General features: G+C 36.6%; 2 protein-coding genes across 2 annotated transcripts in view; one reads left to right on the forward strand and one right to left on the reverse strand.

The window, feature by feature from the left end:
* Positions 1–406: 406 nt before the first annotated feature.
* The window catches only part of LOC129224166 (uncharacterized), a 245757-nt gene continuing 219680 nt past the window's right edge, over positions 407–26483 (forward strand). The window contains exon 1 of the mRNA XM_054858583.1: positions 407–539. Coding sequence (XP_054714558.1) covers positions 519–539 — 21 coding nt within the window. The 5' untranslated portion in view covers positions 407–518. The remainder of the gene's footprint in view (positions 540–26483) is intronic.
* The window catches only part of LOC129224168 (neuronal acetylcholine receptor subunit alpha-10-like), a 37934-nt gene continuing 24353 nt past the window's right edge, over positions 12903–26483 (reverse strand). The window contains exons 5-7 of the mRNA XM_054858584.1: positions 22742–22981; positions 20210–20508; positions 12903–13299 (exon numbers count right to left, since the gene is read on the reverse strand). Coding sequence (XP_054714559.1) covers positions 12968–13299; positions 20210–20508; positions 22742–22981 — 871 coding nt within the window. The 3' untranslated portion in view covers positions 12903–12967. The remainder of the gene's footprint in view (positions 13300–20209; positions 20509–22741; positions 22982–26483) is intronic.

Raw genomic sequence — 26483 nt, forward strand, 5'->3', positions numbered from 1 at the left:
GAATCATCAAAATCTAGTGATCACCACATCGAACTCGTCATTGAATTTGCAATGTGACAAAACGACGTCTCGAGCGACACTCCTTCCGTCATCAGCAGATACATGCTTCTAATTCTGTCGTGTGGTTCCCCAAGAAAACTTATCTTCCTAAGTTTCACGAATTATCAAAATCTAGTGATCACCACATCGAACTCGTCATTGAATTGACAAAACGACGACTCGAGCGACACTCCTTCCGTCATCAGCAACACCACCAACTGCAGCAGGAAAGCAATCAAGTGAAACCACCAGCAAATCCTCAAGTCTTCTTCTTGTTCTTCCGGATGGGACGAAATCTCTCTCGCCGAGGACTGTGGAGGGGGGCGTCTATTTATAACAGCCACAATAGGTGCCAGGAAAAGTCGGAGCGCGCACACACCAAAATACCACCTGGTCCATTTTCCAAGTCGATCCCGCTGGGGATGCTAGGACTCGGGATTTGTGTGCTCTGATCTCTGGCCTCCTTTCGTTTCTGAGTTATGTCGTCTTACGGGCTTAGCGTAAGTACCCTTTTCTTCATGTGTATCCGAGGATTGTTTTTCAACAATACAAGGGCTGGAGCTTAAAGGTCAAGATTAAAGGTCGCCAATCGCCACATGGCGACTAAATGAAAAAAGTTTAAATCAAAACAATTTACCATCATTTGCCACCGGGTTTCCACTTCCCCCCATCCCCACCTGTGTTATCGATTACTGTTAATTCCTTTATTGCCATTAATTACCTATACTAATTACGGGACAGTTTCGATAATTGGGAATTTGGCGATCTTTCTTCATTGGCGTAAATTTTTGGCTGCAATGCCTGCACGAGAGGTATTTTTCGTTGCAAATCTAAACAAAGAGAACCGAAACGTCTGTTGACATAGGTTTACTATAAATCAGCAGTGTTACTAAAATAAAATAATTTACGCCAAAAATGAGACGACCGCGCCAAATTCCCAATTATCGAAATGTCTCCCTAATTACGAACATTCCGCTAACCCTATGATAATTATGGCCAAATTACAAAAGTGTATAATAAAAGGCTTTATTACCTTTAACTAAGCTGACAATTTTTATGATTAAAACGCAATTTAAAAGATAATTTGTTCCTTGTTTACCTCTTTTTAATTTACAAAAAAAAAAAAAAAAAAAAACAAAGTTGTGACTAGAAAAACAAAGGAAAAAATAGTGGCATTTGAAAAGTGCACTGTAGTAAATGCACAATTCTTCAATAATAATAACTTTATTTTTCAAATGAGAATGAAAATAAATAAGTAAATAAGTTAGGGTTACAACAATTTTTTCAGTAGAAAAGTATGATGAAAAGCGTTTTTTTTTTATCATCTCCCCTCCCAGCTCCAAACTATAGCACTGACTTGGAGCAAGAACAACCAATATCAGATTTTGACCAAATTTAATTTCCGATAGAAACTTGTGTCCTTTCGTTGCAGTAGCATGTTTTGCCATATTATTGAGTTATAGTTATCACATTTATCAACGTCTTAAAGATTTCAAATAAACACAATCAGGACTTTTTGCTAAAACTAAAATTAAAACCAACTTCACTCGTAATTAAAGTATAATTATAAAATTTAAAATTATGTGTCTGTAGGGGAATGTGGGGCAAAGTGAAATAGTTAGGATGATTAACTTTTTCAAAATGTACAAATTGAAAATTTTTTCTTGAAAATTACAGTAAATGAAGAAAAAACAATGTTTTGAAATGAAACTTGCATTGAGACAGCATTTTTTTTTTTTGGCATTAAATTAGCGCCTTCAAAAAGAAAAAAAAATGAACAATTTTCACTTTTTCCCCCCCTGAAGTACTAAAATTTAATTTGCAAAGAGACTGAGATAATTGAAAGATTTCAAATGTTTAAAAGATTCCCTGTTGAATTTGTACGGAAATACAGTGTTTTTCTCTTTGTATTCTTGCTTTAACATGTGAATGATGAAAGCATTGTCCATATTGACTCATGAAACTTGGTTCAGTGAGCCGCAAGGACCGAGGCAACTATCAGGTGCGCCATAAGGTCAAAAAGGTTGACAAGCACGGAACTAGATACACAAACTTTTGTCTAGCCTACGAGAATTCAAACAGCGTCACTGGTTTTAGTAGGGCTACGCTTTTGCCCGTTTACTTCAAGATTCGCTTGTTCAATGGCGCCTAGTGACTACCGTTACCGAGTTGTGCATCTGGTATATTACATCTATGCGTTCATATCTGAGCTCACTGCTATGACCTGGAAACTGTCCATTCATAAAATCAAACCTTCAGGAACCCATGCAAGGTTTCCGAAAAGAAAATTGAAATCGTTTACATAGTACAGTAATTGATTTCAGATTCATCTAATCCAGGAGCTATTCTTGCAGGACAATCGTTTTGGTCTTCAACTGATTGATAAGTATTTTTTTTTCTTTTGAGAAAGAGAAAGCGAGAGAAAGAGAGAGATATTAAGAGTTTTTTACGAAATAAGAGAATGTGGAAATTATGATGCCGGACGCACTGTTAACAATTCATGAAGATTTTCTGGTAATTGTTACTGTAAAATGGCGAACTTACAGCATCGCTGATTTTTATGGTATGTAATTTATACCGGAGAAATAAGCGATCCCAGCGCCAATTGGTTGCTGTGGCCTACCGAGAAAACCGTAAAATTTTACAGTAACATTTGGTTTTTACGGAAATAATTACTGGCAACATGGATGCCAATAACAATAAACGTACATTTTCCGGAAAATTTTTAACAGTGCGGCATTTTGCACAGCAAAGTCCTGGAACGCCGTTCCGCCCCTCTACTTCCCTTATTCTCTAAAACCGCGTCTTCTTGCCAAACGCTTTTTCTGTATCAAGGTCCAGCTGTAATTTAAGTCACAGAGCCAGTAATATGTTATTTTAAAATTCTGAAAACATCGCTTCCATTTTGGAATAAACATTTATACCATGATGAATCTAAAACATCCTTACATTCCGTACAGATCATTAATTATGCTACTCTTGCACACCTGCGCTTTTGATGTAACCCTTCAACGCCACCCCAACGAGTGTCGGAGCGACGCCAATCTCTGTGATGCCGTCATCATCTCAGGCTATCCAATGACTAAGGCCAAGATTAGCTACGGGAGGCGAATATCATTACGAAGAAATGGCATAAAAAAGTGGTTTGCTAGATTGTGGTTTAAGCTGAGTTGCCCAACTGGGGGAGGGTCAGGGTGCAAACTGTGCCGTTGAAATATTTATAGGGGGAGGGCATTTTTCTCTTTATAGGGTGGCTCTCGCGGTTGAGAGGTCTTCGCTGTATTAGGGGGGAGGCGGGGGGCTCTTGGGTAGTGCCTTGGATTCTTATACCAATAAAATGATTTTATTCAACGGTTAGTCTATAAATTCCCTACATGCAATGTCAAAAATTCAGGAATATATTAAGGTAAATATTAGTGCATATTGGAGTATTTACAGTGCAGATAAAGTTTTACAGCAAATTCTATCGGAACGATTGTAATACCAATTGGTACGTTTCGTGGTTTTCGCATTCCCGTTCACCCCTATATCCGTATCGGGTGAGCGTGACGTCCTGCAAACGATGAGAAGACCGGTTCGAATCCCGGCGCCTGTATTTCATTCCACTCGATCAAAGTAACCGGCCAATGTATTCTAACTTTCTTCCACTGTAAAATTTCAAAGTAAATATGATTTTACTGTGAAAAATCCTAGCAACATAGACGCCAATACTTTTCACTGCAAATTTTCAGGATTTTTTTAAAAGTGTACTTTAATGAAATTTCAGCATACCCCAAAAGTACTGACTGGAAGTACTGATGAGTATTTGGTATTATTGGTATGTTATAACTGATAACTTACGATGTTTAAACGAAAAGCCGAAAGGCTAAATTCCGTAAGTCAGTCAACAATGCTACATGCTTATACAAGCAGAGATAATACCACACAGTGGAAGATGCAGAATCAAATGTTAAGGTGAAGAAATGAACATTGGAAACTTGTTTAAAATCTTACCAAAAATTTATTGGTCCATAGAAACTAAAATAAATAAACTAACAAAAATAAGTTTATAAGAATAAACCCTGGCCATAAGCGGAGGTGGAGTCGCAACTCCCCAACACCTATTGGACCTAACACACAAGAGGCTGACGAACACAAAAGAGAGAGAACGATTGGAATCGTTCACTATTTATACTTGCCTCATTTGCATATGATTGGGCATCAAAGGATGCCAACCTAAAACTGAAACTTTACACGTGCCGAAAGAGTTGAGAAGTTAATCTAATTTGAATAAAGTAAATTTCATATTACATTACATTAGGAATGAGAACGCGGTTAAATATCGTTTACCGATGTCTATCAATAACAAGAGCAAATTGATTGCGATCGTTTTCGAACATTTTGCCTAGAAATTTTTCGCAATGTAACCCAAATGGCAAAGGTCTCTGTGTCTAGAAGGCAAACAAATACTCTCCAACAGAATAACATAAAAATTTAACAGCTCGCAAATATTTTTACTTCCACACATCTGGCTAAAAGCCATATCTGCAAAAAAAGAGAAAAAACGAATTCGTGACCGGAAAGAGGGATGCTCCTTTCGATTCTTCGAACGAGCACATGTTTCGAACGCTGCCCTGTTTATTTTCCCGCGCGAACCTTGTATTGACTAAACTAGAGAGTCCCTCGACGAAAGCACGGTATTTTTTACGACCGACCGCAGTTTAACCCAGTTCTGTGGGTTGAAGAGGAATGGGTGTTTAGTCTAAAAAAACGCTATTTATGACTTTTTAAGAGGCGATTATTTCTTCTACTAAGTTTATCTTTTTGTAGGCAACTGGGGTTTGTGATGTAGTTATTTGGCTGTGGTAGACCTTGAAAAATGTTTACACCTTTAGTGAAGTCATTGACGAAAACTTTCAATTTTACTATTATTCATTTGAGTGGTAACGATTCAGAATTTTTTTTGTCTCTTAAAAAACGCTAACTTTGTGACAGAGGAAAACTAGCTTTCAATGTATTTGGAATGATTTGTCAAGTTTCCGTCATTTTGATTTTTTTCAGAAGACGTAAATTCAATACGCGATGGGCAAAGAAAAAAACCCTCATTTAAATGCGCTCCCCTAAAGCTTGCACAAATCTTTATTCAGATATCTGTATTGCTGAAAAAATGTTGATGTACTTCGTTCATTTTCTTTTCTTCAACATAACTTCATTTCAAAACGCAATAAAACCCATTTTACAAATCAGAGTATCTTTAATTTTTTTACAGTGTAGATACAAAAGTACAGTGTAGATAAAGTTTTGTTATGTAGTTTTGAAAATCGTATGAAGTACACGACACTCCCCATTGCCCACACCCTGAGCGAGCTTTTTTACTTACTTTTGCAAAAAAGCAAGTATTGTATTCGCAAAAAAATTTCACCCAAAAATCGGCCTTAATTTCCATTTTGCTCACCCCCAAATGAATATTGAGTTTCTTTTTTCAACCTGACCACACGTGGATATGTGCCTAGGAACGTACAGACACCTGAAAAATCCATTTTGACGATCCCCTAATTAATTACAACGAGTTTTCTCGTGACGTCTGTATGTACGTATGTATGTGTGTATGTGTGTATGTATGTCGCATAACTCAAGAACAGAATGTCCTAGAAAGTTGAAATTGGTACAAAGACTCCTAGTGGGGTCTAGTTGTGCACCTTCCTTTTTGGATGCATTCGTATGCTTCAAAGGGGGTCTTTTGCCCCTTTTTGGGGGGAAATCATTGTGAATTTTGATGTAAACTCACGTGGTGTTATAATTTGGCGGGCAACTTGGCGATAGCCAGTCGCTAATCCATACATCCATACAGACAAACTTTCGCATATATAATATTAGTAAGATATATATATATATATATATATATTAGGGTGGTCCTTATTTTTGAAGTTGAAGATATTTACACGACGCCCCCTCAATTTGTTCCATTATACAAATAAATGATCCATGCAAAATTTTAAGTTAATCCATGAATATTAACACGTGCCCCTAGGGGCCCCTTTTTTGAGTTTTAAAGAAAAAATTGCGGATTTTCTCATTTTTATGTAAAATTATTCCTAGGTTTCATATGTAAAGTAATTTTGAACCTCAGTAGATGTTCCTACTTCCAGACCAACCATTCTCTCACTTTCATTCTGTAAAATTTTACATATTACATAGGGTACATGTACACCAATGGCCTTGGGACAGGAATACCGCTATTCGCGCTCGTTTCAAACCAAGTGGCAGAGGAACATTTCTTTCAACCAAGATTGACACAAGGGATTCTAAAGGCCATTAATGAATGGCCTAGGCCATTAATGAATGATTTTTGACAGCAACAAATTGCCTCCTCCAGCCTTTGGGGGTGTTGGTTTAGAAAATTTTCTGTGTATGTAATAGGTGTGGCAAATAGGGTCACTAGGTTTCCATGCTATAAATATAAATAATGACAATTACATTTTAATTTGCTGTTCTTTAGTTATATACTTAAATATTTATGCATTCTTACAATTTAAATTTTGAAAAATCCTCGATTACCCTACCATAAAATTAAACTCTTATTTTCCATATCTAAACTATAAATTAAAAAAAATTCCAGATCGGAATAATGTAAAAATCTATACTTTAAACTGTCTTCTATTTCAGTACATAGTCCTTTATTATCATCAAATTCCTCTTGCAATTCACAAGATTTAGAAACTGAAATGGGTATCTATCCTAAACTGTTGAACCTTTTTTTCTATATCTGGTCTACCACAACGCAAAAAAGCTAGAAAACTATTGAGATCTGCTCGCCTTTCATCAATGTTAGACAAATGCCATATTAGGGACAAAAAATCTGCTCATTTATTAACAGCCTATGTAGATGCAGTAAATTTAAATCCAAATAACCTTATGATCAATCGTACATCCCTTAAGAGAGCAAGAGAAAATCTTCGAGAGGTAAAATAAGATTTCATGAATTTAAATTTAGATTTTTTAGTTATTCCCTGGGATACAAAGCTACCTCCAAATGTAACTGGAAAAAAAAAAAAAAACGCCGATAGGCTTACCATGATAGCTTCAGGTTCCAATGTTGAACAGCTACTCAAAATTTCTGAGACATTTCTTCAGTTGTATATGATATCTTAGATTATTGCTCTTTCTTGCTAACTGTTCAAAGCTTTAGTGTTTTATACAGCGGCTTACAATACCGGCCGTATAAATTGTGCATGTAATTTTTTAGAGCAAAAGCTGAACGGTGATGTATTGCATTTGTATTGCTATCATCATGCACTTGAAATCGTACTTCAGAGTGTCTTTAAAGAAGTTCTTGCCTTTCTTAGTTCTAGACTCAATCTTCCATTATTTAAGCTCTTCAAAATTAAAAAATTACACATACCACTTAAATTCTAAAAGAAGAATTTGATGACATATTATTGTTCATAGAAAGTGGAATTAAGAAATATTACAGAGAATTCTCATAACGTGTAATAATATTTCTTGGTGAAGTCCTCCCTCCTACAGGGATATGTTTTCGGCAACCTGGAGCTTATCCCTGACCCAGAGGGGTGTCAGAAGGAATTTCTTGTTTGAAAAATTATATATTTAGGAAGCAATTTAAATTGACACTACATGAAGAGATTGCCCGTAAATGCTGTTTTACAGTTAAATGTTGTATGAAGATATAGTTTTTCACAGCAACCCATTCTAGGCCTTTTAAATTAATATAAAGTCCAGTGTCTAAAAAACCCTGCAGCGTGCAAAATGATGACAAACATGCAGCAGAAGCAGTGTTTGAAAAATTCATAAATCACTTATAGTACGTAGGGGATGAACTAGTACCTTTGTCCGTATTGGATGAAGGAATTAACTGTGAAGATAGGAAAAGACTACTTCAAAAAAATGCTTGCTGAATAGGAAGACGTGTCTGATGACTATAAAAAATTTCAAATAACAGTAGATGATTTGGAATACTTTCTTAGTAAAGATCTTCCTCTTTATAGAATCAATTAAAAGTCAATAAAACTGTTTGATAAGTTACAAACACCAAAAGATGTTTTCCAATTTGATCCTGATTCATGGCAAAATGAAGGAAGCTATTTAAAGGGGAGAGATATCGTTAAAATGCTGAAAGTTGTGAATGATACAACTGAAAGAGGAGCACAATTAATCGAAGAATTTCACAATCAGTTTACCAAATATGAGTCACAAAAGCAATTTAGTATTTTACAGACACTCCAAGACTATCGGACAAAAAAAATGCACACGATTGAGATACATTGAGAAAAGCGTACGATTAAGGTAAAGTTTCTAAAGCAATACTTCGTTCTTATTCAATGTAAAATCTTTAGACGATATGAAGTAATTAAAACGATTAATTTTAGTGCTACTTCGCTGTAAAAATATTTTGCAAACATAGCAGAAACGATGTACGGGGTCTGAAGTAAAAACTCGAAGATTTGTGAGAAAATTATCAAAAGTGTTAAAGTTCAACGTCCTAGGGGCACGTGTTATTATTGACCGATCGAGTTCAAATTTTGCACCGATTAATTTTTATTATAGTGTCACAAAACTAGGGGGCGTCACTTGTTGAATTCCGAAAAAAAAATTTTCCCATATAAATAAGGACCACCCTAATATATATATATATATATATATATATATATATATATATATACAAACATATATACATTATATAATTGCACACCCTTATCCACATCGATGTTTTCCGTTAAATAAAGAAATCGAAAGAAAAAACAATCAATAAAAAACAATTGAAAACCCTCTATTTATAAATAAATTATATTTTTAAATGAGCTGGGTAAAAAATGCTGCAAATCTTCTTGCTCGCTGCCGGGTTCGAAACTGAGACCCTAAGGCTGTTAGTCCAGCTCTTTACCAACTAAGCTACTAGAGCACCAAAATTTCGAGCAATCGATGCAAAAAAAAAAAAAAAAAACATTGTAATTATTATTAATTCAATTTTAATTTATTGCAGCTCCACTCCTATTAGTCATAGCATGATGTTATATAGCCTATACCTTCCTCAATAAATGGATTTCAACACAAAAAGAATTTTTCAATTCGAACCAGTAGTTCCTGAGATTAGTGCGTTTAAACAAACTCTCCAGCTTTATATTATTAGTATAGATTTAAAACACCGATAAACCAAGCAATTGGTAGGTGCGGAGGTCTCTGAGGGAGTCAAATATTATATGTCCCCGCATGAAAACCTGCAGTATTAAAATTTATAAACACGACTTATTTGCGTAAGTTGCCGCCGTGTGTAGAAAATGCGTAAAAGCGGGTTTTCTGTTGAACACTCAAGTCTGCAGGATTTTTGCCAAGATTACGCAACTGACGATGGAGGAGGAGAACATCAAGATTTTTTTCTTCCGCCTCAAAGAGAACGAGATAAACAACCATTTGCATCATACCATACTTCTTTGCTTTCTTCGAAATCCAACACGTAGGCGTATTTTGCTGTAGTCCCAGGATGACGTGTACATCATCAGCCGCTTAGACTTGATTTTTAAACTTGTACAACGCATTTTTCACTATGAAATCTAAATGGGGTGGTTTCCTTCAGTCAAAAGTATTACTTTTAGTCACTGAAATTGATAGAATGAGCAAAAAAAATAAAAATAATAATAACTTGGACCCAGAAAATACTTTTATTTTCCCAACAGTTATTTTTTAATTAATTTTTTAAAATGTCCGATTTTTCAAACAAGGCCTGGTCTTTATTACGTCACAAATGATGAACTTAGGCGCGTATTACATTGGCACACTGAACGCTTACTCTTGCTCTCTACCGCGATTCCACGTTATGATAATCAAGAAGCAAATTTAATATTGCGCTCTACGCTTGTTATCAACCATATCGTTGCCATACATGTGAGTAAAGAAGCGAATTAAATATTACCCTCTGCGCGGATGGCAACAGCGAATGGCAGTTCATCATTTGTGATGTCAAGCGCAGAAGTGTAGAAAATGAAATTGAGTCTGCGCACTGACTTAAATATTTTTTAAAAAAGAGTAAACTTTGTCAAATTATTTTGAAAATGGTCAAATCCTATGTTCTTAAGCATGCTCTTTCATAAAAACATACTTTAAAAATTTAGGAAACGACCCCATTGCAGGACATGTTTCAAGAGAGCACGATTAATTTGAATCACTAACAGGTTAATGACCACTGACTCAATCGTTTAGTATCGTTTGTTGTAAATTTGAGCAACATTGCGATTATCTACTGTAACGTAACGCACACAGTCCGACTAACTAAAAATGAGGCCCTAGGCCCACAATAACTTCGATCCCCTTGAAGCCTCTATGGACCGGTCGGAATGTATTTTCGGGGGCCACTTTGTCTATCACAGAACTATGTAAATCATTTATGATGTTCAATCACGAATCCCTTCGAGGCACTCCATAATTGTGACATGGTAAATTCGCTTGTGGCAGAATTCAAAAAACATATCTTTTGAGGAAGGTCTTTTCCAACTATAAAGTGATTTTCTTTTAAATTTTTATTTTAAAAATACATGCATTGTTCGTATAGTCGTAATGTTATGCATAACTCTTCAAGTAATTCGCCCCCCCCCTCCCCCGTAGAAAGATGGTGCCTCAGTCCCAGGCCTAGTTGGCCTGTGCGGTAATCAGGCCCAGGTAGCGCAGGAAACCACTATTAAAAACAATCTATGTTTTTGTTATTATTCGGCATTCTATCATTTTGTACTTTCTAGTAGAATTTCTGGCGAGGGAAAAAAGATCCTGAATGCCGAAAACGGGACACAGTCGCCATAGCGTGTTAGAGAAAGATATTTACCATTCTAAACATTAAGAGCAAAGGTACCAGCAGTTGAACTAAATTTACTGCAAAGGAATGAAAAAAATTTATGGGTTTTTTTAAACAGTATCTTCAATGTATCTTCAAGTACATGAACTCGTTAGTACCATGAATCTCGAATCTGTACTCGATTTTCCTTCAAGTGTTTTCTTTTAAATTTGTGATGCAACTGTGGATTGCCAATGGGGTGGTTTCCTTCAGTCAAAAGTACTACTTTTAGTCATTGAAATGGAAAGAATGAGCAAAAAAAAAAAAAAAAAAAATAACATGGACCCAGAAAATACTTTCATTTTCGCAACAGTTTTTTTTTTTTAAATAATTTTTTTAAATGTCCGATTTTTCAAACTAGGCGTGGTCTTTATGACTTCACAAATGATGCACTTTGCCGCATCTTTTTATTACGTTTCCACGTTATGATAATCAAGCAGCGAATTAAAATTGCGCTCTACGCTTGCTACCAACCATATCGTTGCCAATACACGTGAGTAAAGATGCGAATTAAATATTTTGGACCGTGAATGGCAACATCAAATGGCATTTCATCATTTGTGATGTCATCGGCAGAAGCGTTAAACGATGAAAAAGCACCGATTGAAGTAATTTTTTAAAAATATTAAACTCAAAGAAATTGTTTAAAAAATGGTCAGATTCTATGTTTTTAAGTATGCTCTTTCAGAAAAAAATATTTTTTTAAATTTTGGAAACGACCCCATTGTATCCTTTCCTTTCATACAGATACCACAAACAGTTGGAAGAAAAAGATTTCTTGCTTTGCTACATTCTTTTCCAAAAAACTGCATTTCGTTTCTCCTCTTAGTATTTAGGTTATTAATGTTTAGAACTGCTAGAATTTAGAAGATCTTTCTCGAACATGCTACGTTTTTAAGGTTTTGCCCAACCTAAGATACCAGCTTTTTTTAAAATATCTCGTCAGCAATTTAAATCTCTTGAAGTTTAAATTCCTAAGCCCAACGAAAATTTAACACCATGTTCGGCAGTTTTAAGCTTTCATATCCATGTAGAGCATCTTTGGTAAACACGCGACTTCCATTGCTCAAGCTTCTTTTTTGGCTTTCATGCCGTTACATACATTCGGCGATTGAAACTGAAAAGGGGGGGGGGCAAAAAACAAAACAAAAAAACGACAAATAAAAGCCATAGGACTTTTTAGCGGCATCAAAAAAAAAAAAAAAAAGAATTTTGACATCTTGAATTCAAACTATGTTTGTCGCTATCACGAGTGTGTGGATGCACGCGTGTGTGTTTGTGTGTGGGGGGGGGGGGCTGTCTGTATGTGTGTAGGCATGTGTGTTTGTGTCTGTGTGCAGGCATGAGTGTGTGGATAGTTGTGTGTGTGTGTAGGTGTGTGTGTGTAGGATATTGACGTAACCAGGAGACGGTTTCCGCTAGAGGAGCAGGATCGTGAGGCCAGTGGACGCTGGTGCTGCAGAGGGAGGCGAGGGAAAATAAAATCATAGGACATCAAAACAGTCAAGTGAGAACAATAAGCAACCGTATCTGTGGTAGTTGATGTAAAATTGATGTTGCTTTGTTTTTTATAATTTCTAATTTTGGTTTCTAAATAGGAAAGTAAAATAAATAAATGAACCATAAAAAGTAAGGGGGAGGGTTCCCCCGAATCGCCGCCACTGCATACATATAACTACTGCATATGTGTATAAAACCCAGGTGTGCCCACCCCTCTAAAAGCATTGCTCCCACTTAAATATCGCAAAGATCCCCTAAAAGTAAAAGCCCCCCCCCCCCCCCCAAAATGAGAAAAATACCCCTCAAAACACCCCCCTCTAAAAATTTCATTGGCGCAGTCTGCGCCATGACATCCTTTAGGTGGGCACCCCTGCAAAACCCTAATTTTGCGTATAGCATTTGGATTCTGAGTGTTAAAACTTTAACTTTAATGAAATGTTTGTATCCAATAGGTTTTTCTTTTCCTTTGTCACGTTTCCAAAATTGCACTTCGATCTGCAACGCAACAGTCGCGTGTATAAGACACAGGAAATACACTCATCCGTCCAAGAGTAAACTTTTATTACACCAAATGAAATGAGAAAAACACACTTTTGAGAGAGTGACACTTCATAAGTGATGAATCAACACTGTAACTAGTGTCATCACCAGGAAGAACACCTTATCCAAGCCCGCTGCGAACAACATCCACTCTTCCCGTATGGATGGCGTGCTGTCTTGAATGGCGGAATCTTCTTTCAGTTGGATCCTGTCCATTGGCAGGTTGTCGTCCGAGAGGGGCCACCGCAGGCAGGCCCACTTGCCCAGGGCCCCGTTCAGCAGCTGCATGACGGCCGGTGGGGGCCTAGTGGGGCCGTCCAGACTGCAGAGTTTGCTGATCACCAGCAGCTGGAGGAGCAGAACGGTGACCACGATGTACATTGTCGATTGGATGAATGACACTGCAGGGAATAAGAAAATGATAATTGCAATGAATCCTCCCCAAGCGACCACGATTATTAACCTAATGAACGATAATCTTAAAATATTATACAAGAGAACCTCCTTTAAGGGTTCTCCCTCGGTTTAACCCTCCGAATAAGGGACACCTCTATTTAAGGGACATTTTTTCTGGTCCCAGTCCCTTTGAATCGGGACCTCCATGTATTTGCCTCTGAATAAGGGACACTCTATTTAAGGGACAAATACAGAAAAAACTTACAAAAATTAATGTATAAATATATACAAAGTATTGAATTTACAAAAATTTAAGTGTCTCAAATTCAACTAGTAAAATTTTGACATTGTAAAATTTTTGCTTAAATTTACATTTAAGTTTTTTCCTCTCAGCAACTTATTCGGGTAGGCTAACAGCCAATGGATAGTCAACGACCCATGAATATTTTTGTGTAAATAAAACTTCAAATGTGAACACTGATTGGGATTTAAATTCTACTGAATTTTTAATTGCCTGAGGTCAAACAAATCCATGTTAGGAAATACTTCAACATAATTCATGTATGCTACAAAACTTTACCATTGTCAAAATTTTGATTAAAGTTTAATTATTAAAAAGATGAATTTTGAGATTTGAATAATTTTGATGTGTATTCAGTGTACATTAATAATTTTTAGCATTTTATATTGAATATTAATAGCATTTAGTTTTTACGAAGTTATACTGAGTTAAGTACTCAGCATGCATCAATACATCTAAGGGATACCTCTATTTAAGGGACAATTTTTCTGGTCCCCTTAGTGCCCCTTATCGAGAGGTTCTACTCCATATTGACTGGAACTGAATCTCCCCTCCCATCACCTTGACTGTAACATGCCAAAAAAGTGACTCACTAAATCGATAATTACGATCAGGGCCCGATTAATTTGTTAAGAGGCTCCAGGCCAAACCCTATTTGGGGGCCCTCTAAGTAGTTAAACCTTACAATTTTAGCCACTGCATGAAAACAATTTTATCCGTTTGGGGGCCCCTAAAGAGCGGGGGCCCTAGGCCATAGCCTAGTTAGCCTATTCAGTAATCAGGCCCTGATTACGATGATCATAGTCTAAGCGACCTCTTTTAGTAACATGTGAAGCTACAACCTACTTAAACAATTTGTATTGAAAGGAATTGAGATGGCGATTTACTTGAGCATGCCTTTTATTAAGGGGGTCCAGGACACATTTTGAAATTTTTTTTATTATATGCTTTAGAGTTTTGAAATTTTTTGCACTGATTCACCATTTATTTAATAAGCAAAATCATAACATAAATATGAAAATTTTTTTTTATTTAAATTTAATTAGTTTTATTTAAAAAAAATGGGATTGCTTTAAATTGCTATAACTTAAAATATTCTTGATCAATTTTCAATTTTTTTTTAAAAATAAATTACGCACAAATATCTAAGCTTTAATTTTTATTCGGCGATTTCAAAAATATTGATTCAACAAAAAATAAAAAATATTTGAAGAAAAATTTCGAAAAAGTCGAAAATACTTTTTTTTTTAAAAATCATAACTTTTGCAGTAAACGTTTTTTTTTTTTTTTTAATTCGCCGAATAAAAATTAAAGTTAACTGTTTGAGAAATATATGCTCCAAGTTTCATTACTTTATCTTTATCGGTTCCTGACTTATAAGAGTTTGAAAGCAAAAAATCGGGAAAAATTGTATCATAGAGAAAAAACGCACTTAAAGTTAAGTACACATCAGTTAGGTGCATGCAACAAAAATAATTATATCTTTCGTTCTATTTAAGATAGAAACAAGGTTCAAACGTCCTTTTAAGAAGAAAAAACGGAGTAATTTTTCACATGATAAAAAAAAAAAATTGCAAAATTTGACGATTTTTGTGTCCCGGACCCCTTAAGCGATATTTTTTTTCATTAAATGAGTATAATTTTTATGGTGAAGAATATGATTGTCTCATTTTCTCCACTTAGTGTAAATTTGTGTTGTATTAAGCATTATTTTTGGTGTACTCTCTAACTCTCGAAATAACTTCTTTTCCTCACAACAGTCAACGTGTCTTAACCCGATTTTTAAATCATATTAAATTTATCACATAATTAATATGTTTAGTTTTAAAGGAGTTTCTACTAAAGAGGTAGAAGAAACTTTAAACATAAACACTGTACTTTACCTGTACTGTACTGTACTGTACACTGTACTGTAACTATTTTTTTTTTTGTCGTTCGGTCTACATTGTGTGGACTTTTCGTCCTTCTTTTATGCACTGATGAAGGGGCTTGCATTTGACAGTCCCGAAACAGCTGTTTGCTGAGTTTTTAACTCTATTTTATTACTTTATTTGTACTTAGGCACGTTTCTTGCCGTTTTACTCATTCCATAGTACAAAGTTTTTGACTGCTTTTTTACAATAAACACTGTAATTTGGACTCGAATACGTCATTCGCAGTGCTTCTAAATTACACATATTTACTCTCTTTTAGTCACATTATTGAAAGCATTTAGAAGTTAGAAGGAGTCAACATTAAAATAGAACCTCTCATCAGATGGATTTTAAAAACAATTGGCCGATTTAGATATGTTTGGCTTAACAACACCAGTAGTATTGATTCTCGTGGAGGATTTTATGACCACAACATATTTAACGTACTCCAGTCATCATCAGTCAAGACGGAGGGTCTTTGATCGGCTGGCCTCGAACCCGGAACTCTATTGTCAGTTGCCTGGAGCTGTACCGATCAGGCTCCCACGGCTCATGCAAACCTATTATCCCATTAACGCTCAGTATCATATTTATAGGATAATTTCAAATCACTTTCGTTAGAAAACAAACTGTTTGCTAATGCTTGCTAATCTATCCGGAGAAGAATTAATTTTTCTACAACGCAGATGATGTTTTTTTTTTTTTTTTTTTTTTTTTTTTTTTTTTTTTTGCAGCCCAGAACGCTGGTCTTGCATTAAAATGGAGTTGCTTCCTTCAGTCAAAAGTAATACTTTTTGTCACTCTGAGCTTGATAGAATAAGAAAAAAAAAAAAAAAAAAAAACATGGAGTCGGAAAATACTTTCATTTTCCCAACAGTTATTTTTTAATTAATTTTTTAAAATGTCCGATTCTTCAAACAAGGCGTGATCTTAATGACGTCACAAATGATGCACTATGGCGCATCTTTCTACCGCATTTCTACGTTATGATAGTCAAGATGCGAATTACAATTGCGCTCTACGCTTGCAATCAACCATATCGTTGCCAATACATGTGAGTAAAGATGCAAATTAAATATTTTGGACCGTGAAGGGCAACACTGAATGGCATTTCATCATTTGTGATGTCATCGGCAGAAGCGTTAAACGATGAAAGAGCACCGACTTAAGTAATTTTTTTTAAATATTAAACTTAAAGAAATTATTTAAAAAATGATGTTTTTAAGCATGCTCTATGTTTTTAAACATGCTCTTTCAGAAAAAAATACTTTAAAAATTTTGGAAACGACCCCATTATCTTTTTTTAAGCACGTGAAATGTCGAACCTCTCAAATTTTTAAAGAAACCAAATTGTTGGAGCACGTCTAGCTGAAGCAAGTGTAACTGAAACATTTCAACTTTTTTGACGCATCTGAAGGTACAGTATCTCAAGTCATGACAGCATACACACAGCCCGGTAAGACAAGCTCGGCAAAGCAAAATATTGGGCGGAAAGAGAAGCTAAGTGAAAGATACCGACAGGTATTGAAGCGGATAGTAATGTCTAAAAAGCGAACAACAGCAGCAAAAGTGACCACAAAACTCAATCACCATATAGAGTCACCAGTGTGAGCGATTAAAGTTAGAAGGGCACCTTTATAAACAGAACATATACGGCAGAGTAGCGAGTCCCAAAATATTTTTTTCCAAGTGTTTTCACTGTTTTGATAACTACCTGTATGCATCCATAAAGACACTATTAACTACATGCACAACGAGAAACTATGAACAAACAAGACCAACCAGTAAACGGGCAAGTGTCCGAAAAAACTATTAAAAACAGAAAATCCCGAATGAAATTTAGATAAGAAAACGCTTACTGTAAAATTATCAAAACAAACAACTGAGCATTGCAATCGCAGCTTGTCTTTCTTTTATGTGACGCAAATAACTTTTCCCTGTTAACTTGCGAAAAATTTGCCAATCCTCGCTCGTTCAATGGCGGCCAGTGGTTAAGACTACGGAGTTGTGTAGTTATATTGCATCTATGTTGTATAACTTGAAGGAAAACAAATACGCGCTAAAGCTTGACCACAGAGAGATTGCAGATGACCATAAAGCGGAAACATCATTCGTATTATTTGTAATAGGTTGTTTGTTATTACAGTCGACTCCCGCTACAACGCGATCCGATTTACGCGAAATGGCTATAACGCGAGTTTTTCAGGAGCAACAAATTTTAGAGCTAAAGCGAATTTCTCGCTCTCAACACGAAAATATTTGGAAAGGAATCATGATGCTAAGTTTCGGCTTTGTTATTCACTACTAAACATCGACTTCGTGAATGTACTTACATCCTTTCAGCATCACTAACTGCACAAGTTCCCACACACCGCAGTATAAACATAGCTTTATTCGTGTGTATAATCACCACTTCTCATTTTTCATCTATTTATTTTAAATATGAAAGGTGATGAACTATTGTAACATCTAGGCACGCTGTTTCACCTAAAGTTTGAAGATGGAAACAAAAAGCGAAAGTTTGCGACAATATAAGAAAAGTTAAAGATTCTTGATACGCTTTAACAACTAGAAAGTGGGTCGAAGGTAACATGACAATAAGCTATGAGTGAATCTTGCATACGTATAATTAAAAGTCAAGAGAAGGCAATCCGTATTAGTCCAGACCTTAGTTTTAATATGAAGCTCGCTGAGTAATGTTTAAGCAAAATGCAAACAAATTGCAATCTGCTCTTGTATTGTAGAGAATAGAGACTCTGAAAGAGGGGTTTCTCTCTCACCATAGATTTAAATGTTATAAAAACAAATGCAAAGCTACTGTAGGGTACTTAAAAATATATTAGAATGACGATCAGATTTCGCAGCATAAATCATCATTTTCAATTTTTAAGTTATAAATGAAACTTATTGTATCTACTGTATAGTACTTTTACAGTGCAGTGTTTAAATAATGCAGCTTTTTAAAAAATACGGTAAAAATGTATCTCTTTATGTGAGTATCGGTAATATATAGTTAAATAGGTCTAAAACAGTTTGAAAGGTGTTTAAAAATTTCTAAAATGTCACATACACAACACTTTTTTACAACGCGAAATTTCGACTTACGCGAGGAGTCTTGGAACGCATCTCTCGCTTAAGTCGGGATCCGACTGTATTTTGTAACAGATAAGATCAGCGGGAACTCGCCTCTTATTGTAAAAAAGCAGTCGAAAACTTTGTACTATGGAATGAGTAAAACGACAACAACGTGCATAAAGTACAAATAAAGTAATAAAATAGAGTTAAAAACTCCGCAAACAGCTGTTTCGGGGCTGTCAAATGCAAGCCCCTTCATCAGTGCATAAAAGAAGAACGAAAGGTCCACACAATGTAGACCGAAGGACAAATGAACAAAAATGGAAGGTAGCAAAGTAAATAGGCATGGAAACCGGAAACACTTGCGTCACAGAACAGCAACGACACCTATAGTGCGGAAAAACGTCACAAACAGAAAAAAGTTTTTAAGATAAGAGTTCCAAACACCCAGGGAAAGGGGGAGTACTCGACAAATCATTAACTATTGAAGCAGAATTTTTCCAAATGCAATAGGATTCCCAAAAATCTAAATCATAAATCGAAGAACACCCATATAGTATTTCTTTTCAGTGTTAAATGACATATTACATAGGACAGACCCGACGTTCTCTTAAATTCCGTATTAAGGAACACGAAAATATGTCAAGAAGCAAGATTTAAAACGTTCCTCGATTGCACATTACTGTTGGTCTTTCAATCTTATTTTTAATTTTTCTTCTGCCAAGGTTATTCATGGGTGTTCTTCGATTTATGATTTAGATTTTTGGGAATCCTATTACATTTGGAAAAATTCTGCTTCAATAGTTAATGATTTGTCGAGTACTCCCCCTTTCCCTGGTGTTTGGAAATCATATCTTTAAAAACTTTTTTCTGTTTGTGACGTTTTCCCGCACTATAGGTGTCGTTGCTGTTCTGTGACGCATGTGTTTCCGGTTTCCATGTCCATTTACTTTGCTACCTTCCATTTTTGTTCATTTGTCATTCGGTCTACATTGTGTGGACTTTTCGTTCTTCTTTTATGCACTGATGAAGATACTTGCATTTGACAGCCCCGAAACAGCTGTTTGCTGAGTTTTTAACTCTATTTTATTACTTTATTTGTACTTATGGGGCCGTGGTAGCCCGATCGGTAGAAAATCGGATTCGGGGCCGGAGGGTCCTGCGTTCGAACCACGATGGTCGAAGACCCACCGTCGTCATTAAAGGGGACTGGGCGACGTTAAATATGCTCGTGGTCTCTATGTCCTCCAAGTGAAACGATACCTCTGGGGGTGCTAGCACCAGGTAGCTATTAGCTCTTGGACTAGTTCTAAATTCTCATTAACTGTTCGATCCGGTGATGGTGCTGCCATCTATCGGTATATAAAATAATGGAGGCAAGGCACTTAGCATGCAGTCCTCGACATAAATACAGTTGTAGTCAGTTGTGACTCTGAATACGAATAGGAATAGGATTTGTACTTATGCACGTTGTTGTCGTTTTACTCATCGCCTCTTCTTACTCGGTGCTTTCTGGCTACTTCTACCTATTACAAATGATACAATCGATGTTTCGGCTTCAAGGTCATCCGCCATCTCTCCGTGGTTAGACTTTACCGTGTCACTCTAATTACCATCATCTCTCACCTGCGTAAGTGACCGCTAGGGGGTGCTTGGTGTTCCAGGCCACAAACACGAGGAGGAGGCAGAGGATAGTGAAGAGGGCTCCTCCGAACGGTAGTTTCTTGTTGGAGTCCGGTGGCAACCAGAAAATTGCGAGGGCTAGGGCAGTGGTAAGGATGCAGGGCGCACGGGTGGCTTCGATTTCGGGCGGGGGGCGCCTCCTCAAGGGCAGGATCACCTCTACGCTCAGGTAGGGCTCGGGACAGCACTCGTAGTATTCCACGTTCCGGTGTAGTCTCGCCTTTTCCTCTATCAACTCCCACCTGTTGCGGAATAAGATGTGGTAAATGAGGAATAGATGTGTGGTGTTTAAATCTTTAGCAATTTCATTCGAGGTTGGCACTACAGGTGATATCTTGAAACAAATAAACACTCAAAAAAGGACAATAATAAAAATGAAAAAGTCAGCGAACGTCCATAAATCATGAATTGATATCCTCATTTTTCCTTCTATTTGCCAAATCCTACCATACACATTTCCAGACACTCCAGGGCATTTTTTATGGTGGAACGTATTTATAACAGCATCTCTACCACATTAGACACAGTTAGAGGCGAAAAGATTTGAAACCTAATCAGGGGCACCAATATAGGGGGGCAAGGGGGGGTGCTCAAGCCCCCCTCAGAAATGAGAACTTTCTTGCTTTTAATGCTGTTTTCTTTGCAAATATGTATGAAAATTTCTTTTCCAGCCATTAATGAATAATTTATTAAAACTGTCAAATTTTAATACCTCTAATCTGTACTGAAATCGGTTTCCATGGGTAAAATATTCTGCTAAACCATGGTTAAAATTTTTGAGCCCCCCCCCCCCTTAAAATTTTGCATATGGGTGTCCTTGAACCTATATAAATGTCTTGTAAGATACCGATGCCTAGTCTCCAGTCGAAAACTAGCAATAGCAAATCGTTTAACTCTTAGTAGAACCTTTAAAAGGGAATCCCTCCTTTTCCCTTTGTTTCTTGAAATGTCGTGGATCAAAAGTCTTTATGCATGCTACATTTTATCACTCGCACAGTAGTAGTATAAGAGATTGAACCCTGTTGAATATGTAGGATATTAGTTCCCTTTTTGTCGAAAAACTGACCATTTCATTTTCACATACTACTCCACAATAAACTGGAAATATGGAAGAGATTCAAAAAAAAAAAAAAACTTTTTCAACGATTAACCTACGTAGTTAGTTTGTTCCTTCGCCAATAAAAAGATATATTAAAACATTGTCTCTCTACATTTTGGCGAGAAGTCTTAGGATTGCGTTATAACGCTGGAGAAGTGGCAGGTTCTTTTTTTGCTAGCTATCATGCCCGTGTTATTAGGGTAATTGATAGGCAGCAGTGACAATGGCTCTTACTACTGGACCCATGAGGCATCAGAACCCCTAAGATTTAATAGAAATTACCAATTTTAAAGCGGTAGTTAATATACATGATGACCAACTCCCCCCCCCCGAACCCAGATGGTAAATTGTGGCTGCACTAATACATGAGACGCATTGAAATACACTTTTATTTAACAATTTGCATTCATGTGCAGGTAGGTTATCTAAACTTGAGTTCGACGAGCTCAACCGGTCGCTACCGGTTAACCGATCACGTGACGGCTAATGATCACGTGCTTCAATCAACCAATCAACAGCTTAAAATGGTAACCAGGGAGGTAACCGAAAAATGATAGAACGCTGCGGTTAGCAACCGGTTACTCACCGGTTGACCGGTGAGGTTCGTCGAACGCAAGCTAAATGTGTAGTTTATCAGCTAGTCTCTTGGAGAACGTCATTGAAATCAGTTCATATTTAAATGTACTCATTTCAAGTACTCTCATCGAAAAAACTGATTATCTACACCTTTAGATCGCCTAGTATATGTGAGAGTGCCGGAGAGATTTAATTTCTAACCACCTACAGGAAACCACACCAGTAGTGGCCAGTGCTTCTTAGAGTTTACATTAGAAAAAATAAGATTTGAGGTCTCACAATGGATTAAAAACTACATCAACGTGCAGGAGGTATTACCAACCATAGTATTCTTTGGTATTACCTCCTCTGTACGTTTGAATCCTACACATTGGGAGAGCTGAAATCCTATTTTTTTAAGTACAGTCAACTCTCGATAACTCGAAGTACCAAGAGACCAGCTAAAACGTTCGAGTTATTGGTAGTTCTAATTATGGGAAGTTTCCACAACAGTCTCAAGAGTTTGGGACCCGATGAAAACTTTGGGATAAAGGAATATTAGCGCTATAAACTTCGAGTTATTGAGATTCGACTGTTTGTATCTTGAAGTGGCCACTACTGGTGCGCTTACCTTAGTTGATAAACGTATATTAACAGATTCTTTAAAAAAAATAAATAAATGACAAGTTGTTACCATTAAAATTTTTGTGATGACAATACTTAAGACAACATTTTAGTTTTTAATCTGACGTTTAAAAAAAAAATTAGAAAAAAACTTTTCGAAATCTTGGCGAGTCATATTTTTTGAGCATATTACATACCTGGGGTTAATATTAGCAAATTCCGCCATGTAAAGATGATCATCATTCTGGAAGTCAATCTCCCATCCATCGTGCGCCCACGAACCAAAGGTAACCTTGCAAGTGGTGTCGTCTTGGGGGTAGTTAATAGCGTCGGAGGCACAAGTGGTTTGCGTCAGGACAGGCGGAACCCAATACACCTTTCCGCTGGGCTCTACCACTGCCAGCACGTCCTGGGCAGGATTCACACTGCGGCTGTGGCTGCAACCACACAACGAATTAGAAGGAAACATTCACAGACTCGAACTTTACACTTGTTGCAACCAGGGCTACGGACCTGGAGTCATTAAGTTGGGCTGATTTTGGGGTAAAAGAATAGGAGTAAAGAGGTCGAAGGCTTTGAAAATCTAAGAGTCGAAGTCCGCAACTCTAACAGGGCAGATCAGTCAAGAGTCAGACTGATTTTGGGGTAAAAGAGCCGGAGTTGGGAGTTGATGGCTTTAAAATTCTAAGAATCGGAGTCGGTCATTTTCTCTCCGAGTTCGCAACTCTGTCAGGGCAAATCAGTCAAGAGTCGGAGTTGGAATGATTTTGGGGCAAAAGAGCCGGAGTTGAGAGTTGATGGCTTTAATATTCTAAGAATCGGAGTCGGTCATTTTTCTCTCCGAGTCCGCAACTTTGTCAGGGCAGATCAGTCAAGAGTCGGAGTTGGACTGATTTTGGGGCAAAAGAATTAGAGTCGTTAGTTGACTTTCTTTTCTCTCCCCGTTTCCTTTCGAAGTTGGGGAGTAATTTTTGAAGCACTCTAAAGTTAAACCGATGATCACTAGCTAATTATCGCGCCATGGAGAATGCGAAGAACCGTTGCGGGGTTGGGGGGGGGGGGCTTTTTTTCAAAGAGTTTCGTGCTTCTAAGAGAAAATGATCTATTTCTTTGAAGGCGGAAGGGTAATATTTATTTTGCAGCTGGAAACTAATTCCGACTTCAAACATTAATGAACAGAGGTGTTTTTTCCTATTTTGTCCTTTTAATTTCCCTTTGTTTCACCAAATACGTACTCTAAATAAACTTTTGAATTAAACTTAAACCAGCATTATTTCACATGAATACCATATTTCACAGAGCCTGTTGTCCAAAACGTAGGCTCTCTAAACAATGTTTCAAAAAAGTCTTTTTTTTTTTGCTCATCCTAATTATTATTTTGGACCAACAATTTCGTGTTCAAAAGTCAAACACCTGTTCAACAAAGAAATAGTATGGATTTGTTTATCCTTTTGTAAAATATTTCATTTGGCAGGCCAAAATATGTCGGCGTTTCCGCTTTGGACAACTTTGGTAGTTCTATTCAGATTTCTTGAAATGTTTTACATTTTCGTCCACTTTAGCTCACGTTTCTTTTGCCACCAAAAGTTTCCTATTTTAGTGATAGCTCAAAAATCTTCGCAAGCTTTAACCACCTAACACATTTGCCCGTGTGTCATACGGGCATCTTGTATTTCTAATGATCGTCTGAGATTCGTTCAAGTAAAAATAAATAGAGTAGACTATAAAGTTGGCTCTCTGTTTAACGACGCTCTATTTAACGACTTTCTCTACACTGTTAAAACTACAGGTTGCGTTTGGCACCTTTCAGGGGTGAAACGCTTGTTCACCAGCGGCACCCGAAAGAGAGCCGAAATTGCACCTTTAGCAAGAGTGAAAAACTGGCTCCCTTCACCTAACGTGCACCGAAGGTGAAAGATGGTACCCTAGATGGGAAAAATGGCACCTTTATTGCTTCCTATAGAGATTCCCCCCCCCCCCGTGTTGTGTGAGTTTTTGAATACAATTGTGTTTTATTTATTTTGATTTATACATACGAAGGCATTTGATCACATTTCAACTTTCGAACATAGTTTATAAGTGTTCATGACTTTAATTTGTCTGTTCGTGCACTAACTTTCTTGCATTCACACTTGGACTGCTCAGTAATTAATATGTTGTTGACAACTTTTACTGCATGATCCGTACTGAAAATGAAAAGGGAAGGTATTTATCAATCATTTGCTGGAACAACCTGAAATATTAGGTAACATTAGATTAGAATCATGGGAAAATAAAAGCGTTTCATTAACGCTTAAAATTTTAATCGAGCGTAACATATCAATACTTATTATAAGATTCAATATTTGAGTATCCTTATGCGTACAAGATAAATACTAATTTAAAAGCCCTTCTTTCCAATGTCAAGTTTTCCGTCAGATTAAAAATAAAAACGAGTAGCTAACTACATTCGCTTCATTCAATAATGCCTAAGAAAGATACGTTAACCAAAACACGATGTGAAACTCATGAGTCACACTGAGTGAGAGAGATTTCTTTTTACGCGTTTTTTCCCCCTCCGCCTTTGCTGCTCTGTTCGTTTTTACTACGTAGTTATTTCATTGAGAAGAAATATACATTGGTATATAGGCTGCTCACGTCGCGTCGATGCATTTTTATTCCGGAATTAGCTATTCAATTATCAGCTGATTTAAAGTTTTTATTTTTAATATTGCTGTTGTTCAAGATAGTACTGATAGATAGTTTTAGGTAACAGTTTTGCAGGCTATAAATAGCAAGATATTAAATATTTAATAAAGGTAAACGGAACAATAAGCAGTTGTCAACGTACTTTAAACACTTTAAATATGTTCGAACGCTCTAAGAGCTACAATATGATCAAATGCCTTTACTTACGCGAGGTTTCGAAGATTAATTCACGAAATTTTCAGTTTTGTACTTCATTCAATGTGAAAGTAAATTTCGTTGCAACTTCCTTCGTTCGCCATTCAAACTGAAGTTGTCGTTGGAGTTGTTGTCAGGGCGCATGCGCAACGAGTCGCTCTCCTATTGAATGGTCTTTTAGCACTTGAGTTAACGTTGTTCCCCACTGAGGAACCAAAAGCACCTTAACGACACTTCCTAGCCTCTGTTGCACCCTGAGTCACCATTTTTTCACCCTAGGGTGAAATTCTTTACCCCTGTGGCACTTCTGGTTTTAACAGTGTATTTAACGACGGCTTTTCACGGTCCCAGATGGTCTACTATAATGTTAAAAGCATTCTATTTAAGGACGCTTTCTACTTATGGACGATTTTTTGTGGTCCCTTGAAAGTCGTTAAACAGAGAGCCTACCCTAATTGAACTTATTAGCCATAAATGGCAATACTTATGCTGCAATTTGTCTTGTATAAACCATGTCGTGCATTTTTTTAAATTAGCCAAAAGTTTGTTAGTAGTTCTTTATTACAAAGCAGTTACTTTGTGGGGCAAAGGTAATATATAAATTCAATTTAATTGAATTTTTAGCCATTTTTATGCTTATAAGTATGACAATTGGATTTAGTTTGATGTTTATATCTAGAAATTCAAAACAAAGAAGTGATCAAACTGTCCAAACTTCCATTTTCTTAGAAATACCTATTACTTCATCTTCCATTCCCTAGTCACCCTCCTACCCATACAACTAAAATTGCAAAAAAAAAAAAAAAACTTTCACTATAGTTATATACTCACTTACTGTTTCGAAAAAAAAAAATCGATCATTTTTTGCCAGCTTTTCTGAAACAGAAAAATTGAACCTTAAGGGGTTAAATTTTAAATTAATTAAAGGGTTTGATGAGAAAGACGATCCACAAGCACATCAAGATTCTTTTGTTCACTTAATTCTTATGTTTTATTCTGTAAAAAAAGAAAAGATGATCACTAAACCGCCTTATTGTGAGTTGCAGTCTATTGCTT

This window comes from Uloborus diversus, chromosome 6 (genome assembly GCF_026930045.1).
Source record: "Uloborus diversus isolate 005 chromosome 6, Udiv.v.3.1, whole genome shotgun sequence".
Taxonomy (NCBI): domain Eukaryota; kingdom Metazoa; phylum Arthropoda; class Arachnida; order Araneae; family Uloboridae; genus Uloborus; species Uloborus diversus.